This window comes from Lathamus discolor, chromosome 1 (genome assembly GCF_037157495.1).
Source record: "Lathamus discolor isolate bLatDis1 chromosome 1, bLatDis1.hap1, whole genome shotgun sequence".
Lineage (NCBI taxonomy): Eukaryota > Metazoa > Chordata > Aves > Psittaciformes > Psittacidae > Lathamus > Lathamus discolor.
In genome coordinates, this window is record NC_088884.1 from 72,219,486 (window position 1) to 72,232,397 (window position 12,912).

A 12,912-nucleotide genomic window follows, 5' to 3' on the forward strand; every position below is an offset into this window, starting at 1 on the left:
TCCATCATCCTGACACCTACCCTTCACATATTTGTAAACATTGATGAGGTCACCCCTCAGTCTCCTCTTCTCCAAGCTAAAGAGACCCAGCTCCCTCAGCCTCTCCTCATAAGGGAGATGTTCCACTCCCTTAATCATCTTTGTGGCTCTGCGCTGGACTCCTTCAAGCAATTCCCTGTCCTTCTTGAATTGAGGGGCCCAGAACTGGACACAATATTCCAGATGCGGCCTCACCAAGGCTGAGTAGAGGGGGAGGAGAACCTCTCTTGACCTACTAACCACTCCCTTTCTAATGCACCCTAAGATGCCATTTGCCTTCTTGGCCACAAGAGCACATTGCTGGCTCATGGTCATCCTCCTGTCCACCAGGACCCCCAGGTCCCTTTCCCCTTCACTACTTTCCAGCAGGTCACCCCCCAACCTGTACTGGTACATGGGGTTGTTCTTCCCCAGATGCAAGACTCTACACTTGCCCTTGTTAAATTTCATCAAGTTTCTCCCCGCCCAACTCTGTAGCCTGTCCAGGTCTCGCTGAATGGCAGCACAGTCCTCTGATCTTCTCTGGTAATTGCTACTCTCATTATATTAAAAATAGCCTATGAGGCTGTTGAAGATTTATGGGGGTTTTACTTTAAATCTGGAGCTCAATAGCTGTGAAACATTCAAGTTTCCAGCACCAATTGTATTTTAATTATTAACACAGACATTACTAACTTGTATAAAAGAAGTTAGTCTGCTTAGTCAGATCACCAGCAGCTCAGGCTCACAAGAAATAAAGAGAAGCTTTATTCTTTGAAGAATATTCAAGTACTTCTTATGAGAACATTCAAGTACCTTTTATAAAAACAGTGCACTGATGAGTAGTTTTCAAAACAGATACTTATTTAATACATATTTTTTGCAAGTTCTTATATTCCCTTCAAACTTGTATCATCTCCAAATGTTCCAAAGAAACAATCATCTTTTTCACACTATGCCACTAAAATTTAACACCTTACTACTGCCACCCACCTTCAACTAATAGTATTCCAAAATAAAGTCTAATTAAGGTAATCCCATCAAACAAGGATAACTCTCTCAACATATATTCAATAAGGCATTCAGTCTACAGTATGCACTGAATAAGTGTTAGAAAAGCATCTCTGTCTAAACAGATGCAACTGCTTGGAAAAAAAAAAGAAAAAAAAACAATGTGGGGGGTTTGGGGGGGGTGTGTTTGTGTTTTTTTTTAACAAGATTTATCTTAAAACACTTTTAAAATTTTTTTAAATAGAAAGTGACTCATAATGTAACAAGATCTTCAGATGAAGATTAAGTGTTAACACACAACTGCTCCACTAGATGCTGCCATGCAATAAGACTTTGAAAACAACATCACCGGGGAAGGCCAGATTAACTCTTGCTAGCTATGGACATATGAATTAAACATGATTCAGTGCACAAGTCTGAGCCCTCCATTTATCTATTATTTCAAAAGTAAGCACAAATTAAGTGTTTTTCTGTAATATAGAGCTTTGTTGTTTGGCTGCATTACCTGTGTATGTGCATCTTTGAAGTCTTTATCGATGAACTGCAGAAGGAAAATTCCTAAAGCAGCTTATGGTGTTGCGCAACCAAGACAGTTGGTTTGGTTTTTTTAATTAAAGATTTTGGCTTACAACTAATTTGTGAAGAAAGTTGAAATTTCCTAAGATTATACATATAGACGAGGTCACAATCCTGACGGCAAATAAACTCTTCTTTAGATTTCAAACATAAAAAACTATTCCTAGTTGATTATCATTGCTTAGTACAAGATGTGCTACCCTTCTAAAAATATAAAACTGATTCAAAGGCTGAGACTACATTATTCCATTCTTTTCTTCGAAAGACTGACATCTGTAATTTGAACTTTAGCATCTTTTGGATACTTGAAAGAAATTAACTGCACCGAAACTCCAGCCACATCATGTTGCACATACTCACACTTCTAACTTTGGACAAAGGGACAGAAATTGCTGAAAAGACATTCTCAAGCATTTAGTCTTCCCCCTTTAATTCCTGTGGTGCTCTCCCTTCACAGGGAAGCAGATGCAAGATGTGAACAGGAATCGTTCACACAATATGACTAGAAAGAAATTTCAGTTACAAGAATAACCCATGTTTATTTGATAAGATTTAGGAAGAAATCTCAAATTTAAAAGAACTGCAGACCTATTTTGACTGCAAGAAACACTGTAATATTCCAGTGAAAGGCGGCATTAAATCAGTGGTGCTGTGAAGTTTTGTCTGTTGATCAGAACCGATTAAATTTTGGCCACAGTTTAAGGTTTAAAATTCAACTTACAGCACACAGTGACAACAATTATAGAATGAGTATCTGCAACTTCTGTAAGTACTTTAAGAAATTCAAGAATAAGAAACAATACCTTCATCCCTTCTTCCCAGCTAATCCAGAGATCACCTCGAGTTAAAAAGCACGCTACGGCATGCCGGGCTAAATGGTGAATCCAACCTTCTTGACGAAGCTGTGTCATAATCGCATCAATCCAAGGAAAACCTGTTCTGCCTTCTGCCCATTTGGCCAAAGCCTCAGGATTCTTATCCCATGGGATTTGAACACAGATAGGATTCCCCTCCATTTTATCAAACCGTGGATTGTTAGTCGCCGCTGTGTAGAAAAATTCACGCCATAACAGCTGGCCATAGAGGGAGAGGGGAGGGGAACTGTTCTTTTTTACCTAAAGATCATCATTAAAGGAAAACATGTCATTAGGAGAAGCAGGGAAAAACCATGGCATCCAAGATTGTGTAGCTGACCATGCAGAAATCATACCTTTTTGTACAGATCCGTTAACTTGAAATAAAAGAGGCGACAGGACAAACAGCCAAAGCGGAGGTAGGGGCTAAGCCCTGTAGGGCTTGCCAGGAGGGAATTCGCATTCATTCGTGGTCTTTCAAAGTTTGCTACCCAAGCCTTTAAAAAAAACCCCAAAACAACACATATGAAAACAAACACAGAACAAAAACCACATAGCAGTATCAAACTACAGGCTAGGTACCAACTTATAAAGGGGGAAATTTCTCACTGTTTGTAACTGACCCCAGGCACTGGACAAATGATCATCTTACCTACTATCTAGGTGTTCCTTTTGAACCAGCAGATTCTCTAGAAGGCAATTTATCTCTTCTTCCAGAACTACCTATCCTTTTCTTTTAAATACAGAGGAAACCTAGATAACTAGCAATCTGTTAGCTTTCAGAAAAATTCCCCTTCAAAGTTATAAAAAGGATGTCCAAGTAAAATTACCTCCCAAGAACAAATAATTACATTTCTGAGTGAAAAATTGTACAGTAGATTTCCTCTAAAGTTCAAATTAAAGACAGCATGCTACCAGCTTTTAAAACTGAGAAACAGCACCTCGATTTATGTAATTATATTGAGGGCTTGAGTTCAAGTTTGGGTTTGATTTTCTTCTAAAGCAACTTGCTGAACTCCTCTTTTCTAAAAAGTAGCAATGTTTCCCAGATATGTCGCACTTTCAAAGATTTGCAACATACCTTTCGTTCTAAATGTCTTTCCAATCGTGTGAGAGCCTCTGTCTCTCCCCCTGGCCATACTGCAGAAGGCAGACCATCTGTGTCAAAACCTGAAAAGCAAGTTGAAACAAGAAAATTCCTTGGTTGCTTATACTGTAGCTCAAAAAACCCAGTACATCTTACTGTACCTCAAGACCAACCCTAAGCTGGACACGTGGCAAAGTTCTAAAACAGTATGCAACCAAGCTACAGGTTGGGCAGAGGAGGAGTTGGTGGTGTTGGTCAGCGAGAAACTGAACATGAGCCAGCTCCAGTGTGTGCTTGCAGCCCAGAAAGCCAACTGTATCCTGGGCTGCATCAAAAGGAGCATGACCAGCAGGTGATCCTGCCCCTCTACTCTGCTCTTGTGGGACCTCACTTGGAGTATTGTGTGCAGTTGTGGTGTCCTCAACACAAAAAGGACATGGAACTGTTGGAACAAGTCCAGAGGAGGGCCACGAGGATGATCAGGGGACTGGAGCACCTCCCGTATGAAGACAGGCTAAGGAAGTTGGGGCTGTTCAGCCTGGAGAAGAGAAGGCTGCGTGGAGACCTCATAGCAGCCTTCCAGTACCTGAAGGGGGCCTATAAGGATGCTGGGGAGGGACTCTTCATTAGGGACTGTAATGACAGGACGAGGGGTAACGGGTTCAAACTTTAACAGGGGAAGTTTAGGTTAGATCTAAGGAAATCTTTTTACTGTGAGGGTGGTGAGGCACTGGAAAAGGCTGCCCAAAGAAGCTGTGAATGCTCCACCGCTGGCAGTGTTTAAGGCCAGGCTGGACAGAGCCTTGGGAGACATGGGTTAGTGTGTGGTGTCCCTGCCCATGGCAGAGGGGTTGGAACTGGATGATCTTAAGGTCCTTTCCAACTCTATCTATTCTACGATTCTATTCTAAGTCTGATCAAAGCCCACTCAACACCACATACAATTTTTGCAGCAAAATCCGATTTTTACTTTTACATTAACTCACAAGTTTTACATGCTGAATGGTTTTACTTCAGTTCCACTTTCTAAGTTTTTTTTGTTATTTTTGCAAAAAGTGACCTTCCTATCATTTTTCAAACTTTTTTCAAGTTCTCAGCTCTGCAGCTATCCCCAAAAAAACTTTTTTTCTTTTGGTTTAAATTCCTACTAAGAATCAACAATTGCTATTGTAATTTACAGGATGTCTAAAATCTTCTTCCACCAAATTGAAAGCATGAGTGGTATCTTCAGAAAAATCATACGTTTCATGGACCTTAACTTAAATAACACATAAGGATTATTGTCAGATTGATGATAAACACATACTTGAGCTGCAAAAGAAAGATAAAAAGAAGGTACAGGATTTCTTCCACACCCCCACACCTCCCCCAGGATTGTTCACCAAGTGCATTAGATGACACATCTGCCTATAGTTTAACCACTCTCTAGCGAGATATTTTCTTAAAATAGCTTTAAAAAAAAAGGTCTGTTTTATGAGAGGTCAAACAGACTAGACAGAGCAACTAGAGATCAGCTAAAATCTATCCAGACCCCTTTGTTAGCAATTTGGAGGTCGTGCCACATTTGTTTCTATTTCCAGGTGGGCAAGAACAAGAAAGAGAAGGAGGGGGATTCACAGGATAATTGGTTCCTATTTCTCTTAAATTTAGAGAAACGTAAGACTTCCCATCCTCCCCCTGCCAAGAAGTCTCAAAAACCGTTATTTGCCTTATTATGATCTTTTTCTCTTTTTTTTGGCATTGCAAGACAAAATGGTTTTTTAAAATTAATTTGTAAAATGACAGATTAATGACCCGAAGCACAAAGATACCAAATGCATTTAGTACAAAATGAAGTATCAAAGACTATTAGTAGCTTAATGATTATTTGGTACCATGGAAAAATGGCTACGCTGTATTATACAAAGTCAAACAGTACTTAGTGTAGTTTCTTCTGACCTTCCATTTAAAAGAAAATGACTAAAATTCAGAGTTGATTATTGGTTTTTGTTCCTTTTGTATGCCATAACTGGTATCAGTTTAACTATTAACCATATGCAGAATCTCTTGTGCTTATTTTAAGTATTGCGCTTTTAGTAGTAGATTACATCTTACTTGTTTCAAAATGTCAAAGCAATTTTAGAACATACCTAGCTCTTCAAGTGATGGGACACCGTATTTCTCATCATGGTCATCTGAAACTGGAGTAGTACATTTTTCCATTACTTCTGGGGTTATAGTCTCTACTGGCATCTCCAGTGGTTCCATTCTACTAATTAGGGTCTGGAATCGCTTGTAAGTAAGAGGAGGCTGTCCTCCATTTAATTCTATTATTCTGAATTGGCAAAAAAGAGAGGAAAAATAAAAAAGTAGTATGTCAGACAGTAGTACAGAACTTTTTATATATATACATATATATATAAAATATACACACAGAGAAATATCTTCTTACCTGCCTGTAGCATGTTATATAAAATTGCAGATATACATGATAATCCAGACTGTGGACTTTTATCATCCTTTTTTACCCACTAGGGAGACACATAAATTAACCGTTCATAAGGAAGTAAGTTATTCTCATTCCCAGAGTTTAGGAAGGTCCCTCAGAAGTAAGTAATGAATATAGACAGCTCAAGGCAAAATAAAATGCAGATCAGCAAAGCAGATGAGAGATCACAGCTACCCAAAGATACATCCAAGTCACGTACAACACTACTATTTGCATAAAAAAGTACTTATTGTTCTGATCTAGTATTAACAGTAGTCGGTATTACAACTCTCAATATAGGGAACAATTAAGGTTTAGTTTTATACGCAACTGTTGTAAAAACACAGAGCTTCCATATTTTGCATTGTCATCTCAAGTATATCTAACATCCCAGAAACAGGAAAAGTTCAAAGAAATAATTTGCTAAAATGGCAGATGGATCCAACTGTTCATTTGATCCAATTGTCCTTGGGCAGGGAGAGAAGAAAAGGAATTTTCAATTTATGACTAAAAAAAACCCAGGTATTTGTTTCAAAATAGTAAATAACTCCCTTTCCTCCAATACATCTAGCTGCTTCTTATACATTGTCTTGTAACAGAATAAAACGGGCATCTACCACAATAAGTTACTCAATATTAAGAGAAGCCAAGTCATGCTTTCAAATAGTTTGTGGATTATGTTTCTATAATAGGAAGCTAATACTAATCCATTTAAATAGGTCTATTGAAAAATATAAACAAGATATTAAGTAAGGAGATGCAGAGATATCCAACAATCCCCGATTACTTACTGGATACATAACTGGTAGGAAGTAGTTCTTGAAAAATAAAGGACTTTCTACTAACGGTTTACAGCAAGTGAAATAAGGACAGAACAATCTGACAAAACAACCAAGCAGCAATCTTATTTGGGAGAAGTTACAGGGATGTTTGAGTAACTTCATTATAAAAGACAGATAATTAATATGATCATTATTTTCAGAAGAACCCCAAACCAAAATTGTATTTCAGATACAGTTATGTCTCTTTTTTGGAGTTGCAAAGACCTACTCAGTATGTAATAAAATTTGGATGGATGGATGGACAGACAGACAGAGGGACGGATAAAAGAGAAACATAGAACAAATTTGTAGTCTTCCTAACTATGAAGCGTTCCCCATAGAAAGTAGCACACAATATCTAACCAAATACTACATAAAATTCATATTTTCCTTTTAAAATCAGAGATAATGGTAACTTACTTGTCTAAGTCATATAATGTATGGGAAATTCGAACAATGACCTCCACTCCAGCTTCACTAGCCAGCTTCTTGATCGCTGCATCTCTTTCCTTCCCAAATGGTTCAGAATCATATTCAATAGAAAGTTTTGCAATATTCCATTCCTGCAACACAAAACAAAAATCTGGTCCTTCAGCAACTCAGCTGCTTGATGGAAGGTGAGATGAACGAAAACAAGAAGGACAGGGACAAGATGGAACACCAGTTAGTACCTGTGGACAGTTGTCAGAGATACACAAAGGCCCAAATTACATTAGACATCCAGACTCACAAAAATAAAGTCTAGCCTTTTGGCATCCAAGGAGCAATCAGGCATAAAAAAAGCCTTTATCTGTCCCATTACTGTGGGCGCACATCATAATGGAACAACCTCAACATTGTGAAAACTCGGCTGCTCTAACTATGGGATTTATGTACCTTAAGAGGCACAGCAAAAGGGAAAGATGACAGAGGCTGTTTTCTGTCCATTGATCAGCAGCAGTATTTTGCTCTGCAGAAGTTTTTCACATATGTCTGTCAACTTTAATAGCAGAACATAAGATGGGGGTGGTGAGGCAAGATAGCTGCTCCCCTGCAACCAAACATCACACAGATTTCCTTCCCTGTTCCAAACCCCTACCCCTCACCCACCAGAACAGGCAATCTTCAAATTCTCCATTTAAAATAAATAATAGCAAAAAAAAAAAAAAAAAAAAGAACAACTCTGTCTCCTAAAAAGAGGACACCTTGAAGCCTAATATCCTCTATGTCACAGATGCTGTTACCAAGGCCAACAATAACAGGTGGGGAAAAAGAAGCTAAGAAAGTGATCAACTAATGGCTAAAGCTTCTGCAGAGGCAGTAAATTGGAAAGGTGAAGTATGCACAGAAAGATCCTAGAAAGCCATCCTGCCAATCTAACTCAAAAATACCCTTCTAATCCCTCAGAATCTTAATCGGTTGATTTAAATATACCAGACAGACTATTTCAGAGACCTGGATTTACAACAAAGAGACAAGGGGCACTCTACGCTCTTCACCTAGTATGCTCTTTCACTTCTAACTCTAGCTCTCTCCTAGGTGAAGCCCAGGTACAATCCTGACAACAGGCAATTCCAAAGACTGCTTGCACTTTGAAAGGTTTGGCTCCTTCCATCATTAAGTCTGCCAAGACAAACCAATCAGGCCCCGAGTCCTCAAGCGACCTCCCACACCTCCATGTATAATTTATTTTTCATATCATAATGTAAAACCATAAAAAACATGTCCAAGAGCCAGAGCCATGTCCCCAGGGGAGCCAAGGAATTCCGAGACAAGTGTTACGTGATGTGAATACACCCGGGTCACATCAGCATGAGCTAGGCACTTAGAAGTAGGGACACAGTACCTACACTTACCAAACCATTAGAAATCTGTTCCATTACTGGAAGAAAAGAAACCAAGAAAGTGTAAAGTCAAAGAGCAACTCAATTAATTAAATTGGTGATATGCACATGAGGAGAAAATCCCAAATCTAACAAAAACAACCTTAAAGGGAAACTGCAAGGACAGTTAAGTATTTGTATTGATAACAACTTGCACTGAAGTATATAGTACAAGAAATATTCCTAGTTTAAATTAGTCATATTTATGGTTAGAAACAACTGCAAGGTGGCATCTACCTTGAAAAGTCTGGGGAAAACATCTGCTGGCTGTCCACGAATAACAAACAAACGTGAGTTCAGTTTCCGTAGATTGGCATCAAGATCCTCAAGACACTGAAGCAGGAATCTGCAAGGAACAGTAAAGAAGCATTTATTTTCTGACACAAACCAGACAATCTTACAATAGAAAAAGGGAACAAAGAGGAACAACTCAACAAAGGGCACGAAACCATCAGTATTTGGTACGTATTTTGGTGACTCATGCATGTTCACATCATAATCACACTTAGCTTACAGTAGTTCAATGCCATATAATTATTCAACAGCACAATTTGGAAAACCAAACTGCCACTTAAGTTTTCAGCTTAACACTGTTCAACTCTGGAATGGACTAAAACATACTGGTTTTGGCAAGGATAGAGTCCATTTTCTTCACAGTAGGTGGTAGAGGACTATGGTTTGGATTTGTGCTGGAAACAGTGTTGACAATACAGAAGTGTTTTAGTTACCACTGAGCAATGCTTACACAGATCAAGGCCTTTCCTGCTCCTCACCATCCCCCACCAGTGAGCAGGCTGGAGGTGCACAAGAAGTTGGGAAGGGACACAGAGGGAACAGCTGACCCAACTGACCCAAGGGATATTCCATGCCATATGGCACTGTGCTCAGCATATAAAGCTGGCAGAAGAATAAGGAAAGGGATGTTTGGAGTGATGGCATTTGTCTTCCCAAGTAACTGTTCGTGTTACAGAGCACTGCTTTCCTGGAGGTGGCTGAACACCTGCCTGTCAATGGGAAGTCGTGAATGAATTCCTTGCTTTGATTTGCTTCAATACATGTGGCTTTTACTTTATGTATTAAGCTGCCTTTAACTCAATACACAAGTTTTCTTGCTTTTATCTTCCGATTCTTTTTACCATCCTGCCACTGGGGAAGTGAGCAAACAGCTGTGTCGTGCTTAGTTGCCAGCTGGGGTTAAACCACAATGCATACTCAAGTCTTAACTAAAACTAGAAGTATCTTGTCACTCTGAAGCACACCACAGGAAAAAAACAAAACAAAACAAACACTACCACCAAGCACAAACAGAAACCAAACAATCAGCTCTTGGCATACTGCTACTAAATGTCCTCTGGTATGCCGTTTTTAATAATATAAACTATCACTTCGGCCTTCATTTATAAAAATAGCCCTCCATAGAACAAACAGTTTCATGCATCTCAGCTGTAACCTCACCCAAATTATTTAACGAGCAAAGCAGCAAATGGGGGGGGGGGGGGGGGGGAAGGGGAAGAAGAAGGAGAAGGAAGATGGGGTCCTGCGAATCTGCAAGCCTTCAAGAGAAACAGGTATTTGCACAAAGGATGTTGAGGCAGGTTCACAAGTGTGAATATTTATTAGTGGGTACAGTAACTAAAAATAATTACTATGGTAAAAGTTGTTAAGGGAAGAAATGAAAACAAGAGGAAGGAGAGGAGAAATGAAAACGTTACCTTGAGGCCAGTCAGAGAGAGAGATGCTGGGGGTCCCCAGATGAGTGCCCTGCCCTGGACTCCTCTCCAGTGTAACAAGTGGCTCCTCCACAATATTTTTCCTTAGTAGCAATAATGTTATTTTTCACCAGGAGCTACTCAAACCTCATCAGCTATTCTAACTTAAAATGCTGCAGGCACTCACCAAAGTTCATGCTGCTCATCAGGGCAGCAACTGAGTCAGAGCCTGCTGGTCATTAACCTCTGTGCACGCACATTATTGGATTCCCCTGCCATAAACCAAAAGCTACACCCAAAGGGAGAGGGCGAAGAGAGAGAAGATTCCCACACTGCAGGCCATTATTCCTGAGAGTGCCTGCTGTAACAACACTGTGTGCAGACGCCAGGCCACAAGGATAACATCACAGGAGCAACCGCCCAAGAACAACGCTGGGAGCCCGGGAGTGCCATAGGGCCCGGGAGACACTGCACTTACAGCCTGGGTGGAACAGTAGGGAGCTACCAGTGAAGGGCAGGCTGCACCATTGCCAGTGGCCACAGCATTGCAAAGACTGACCAAACAGGTTTCCTGATATCAGGAGATCATGCAACACCTTGGTTTGAAGAGTGAATCCTAAAAAATAGCTAGTTACAATGAAAACGCTATACCTTCTAAGAGGGATACAGCATATATGACTCTTGTAAACCTATTAACATACATGTGGCTGACTTGATCTGAGAGGGTAACTGCAAGCAAGTCTGAGAGGAAGCCAGAGTACAAGAATACAACAGCTTCTTGGTTGGCAACTAGGCTCATACATTTTATAACCATAACAAACCAAAACCACCTAATCCTCTCACTCGGCTAAGTTAAATTTTGTTTTGAAAAAACTCCAGGGCAGTGTGAATATGAAGCATGAAAAGTAAAAAACTTCTGCATACTCATTTAGTTAGAAGCCACACAGGAGTCATTTTAAGAATCAGATGAGAATTGCATATGCTTCTATCAGAAAGAACTTGGGCCCCATGTTCCCAGGTCAAAGTCAGTTCCAGTTGAACTCTGAAAAGTACAGATTCATTTTATCTTTCGTTTTTCAAGAAGCATATGCATTCACAAACTTCACAAATCATTATAATGAAAACTTACCCGGGGAATTACAGACCAGTCAGTCTCACCTCTGTGCCTGGCAAAATCATGGAGCACATTCTCCTGGACAGCATGCTAAGGCACATGAAAAACAACAAGGCGCTTGGTGACAGCCAGCATGGCTTCACTAGGGGGAAATCCTGCCTGACCAATTTGGCGGCCTTCTATGATGGGGCTACAGAACTGATGGACAAGGGTAAAGCAGTTGATGTCATCTACCTGGGCTTGTGCAAAGCGTTTGACACTGTCCCACACAACATCCTTGTCTCTAAATTGGAGAGACATCAATTTGATGGATGGACCACTCGGTGGATAAAGAACTGGCTGGATGGCCGCACACAAAGAGTTGTGGTCAATGGCACAATGTCCGTCTGGAGACCAGTAACGAGTGGTGTCCCTCAGGGATCGGTGTTGGGACCGGTCTTGTTCAACATCTTCCTTGCTGACATGGACAGTGGGATTGAGTGAGCCCTCAGCAAGTTTGCTGATGACACCAAGCTGTGTGGTTCGGTTGATACGCTGGAGGGAAGGGATGCCATCCAGAGGGACCTTGACACGCTTGTGAGGTGGGCTGATGCCAACCTCATGAAGTTTAACCATGATAAGTGCAAGGTCCTACACCTGGGTCGGAGCAATCCCAGACACAGCTACAGACTGGGCAAAGAAGAGATTCAGAGCAGCCCTGCAGAGAAGGACTTGGGGGTGCTGGTCGATGAGAAAATGAACATGAGCCGGCTTCAGTGTGCGCTCACAGCCCAGAAAGCCAACCATATCCTGGGCTGCATCAAAAGGAGCGTGACCAGCAGGTCAAAGGAGGTGATCCTGCCCCTCTACACTGCTCTCGTGAGACCTCACCTGGAGTATTGTGTGCAGTTCTGGTGGCCTCAACATAAAAAGGACATGGAACTGCTGGAACAAGTCCAGAGGAGGGCCACGAGGATGATCAGGGGACTGGAGCACCTCCCGTATGAAGACAGGCTGAGAAAGTTGGGGCTGTTCATCCTGGAGAAGAGAAGGCTGCGTGGAGACCTCATAGCAGCCTTCCAGTACCTGAAAGGGGCCTATAGGGATGCTGGGGAGGGACTCTGTCAGGGACTGTAGTGACAGGACAAGGGGTAATGGGTTCAAACTTAAACAGGGGAAGTTTAGATTGGATAAGGAGGAAATTCTTTCCTGTTAGGGTGGTGAGGCACTGGAATGGGTTGCCCAGGGAGGTTGTGAGTGCTCCATCCCTGGCGGTGTTCAAGGCCAGGTTGGATGAAGCCTTGGGTGGGACGGTTTAGTGTGAGGCGTCCCTGCCCATGGCAGGGGGGTTGGAACTAGATGATCTTGAGGTCCTTTCCAACCCTAACTATTCTATGATTCTATGATACCTTTG

The 12,912-nt window shown here is 41.1% G+C and overlaps 1 protein-coding gene across 3 annotated transcripts in view; it reads right to left on the reverse strand.

The window, feature by feature from the left end:
- CRY1 (cryptochrome circadian regulator 1) overlaps positions 1-12,912 on the reverse strand; it is a 45,610-nt gene that overhangs the window by 7,666 nt on the left and 25,032 nt on the right. For all 3 annotated transcript variants that reach the window (XM_065679565.1, XM_065679558.1, XM_065679551.1), the window contains exons 2-7: positions 8,934-9,042; positions 7,255-7,397; positions 5,676-5,860; positions 3,541-3,629; positions 2,816-2,956; positions 2,409-2,720 (exon numbers count right to left, since the gene is read on the reverse strand). In XM_065679565.1, coding sequence (XP_065535637.1) covers positions 2,409-2,720; positions 2,816-2,956; positions 3,541-3,629; positions 5,676-5,793 — 660 coding nt within the window. In that variant the 5' untranslated portion in view covers positions 5,794-5,860; positions 7,255-7,397; positions 8,934-9,042. The remainder of the gene's footprint in view (positions 1-2,408; positions 2,721-2,815; positions 2,957-3,540; positions 3,630-5,675; positions 5,861-7,254; positions 7,398-8,933; positions 9,043-12,912) is intronic.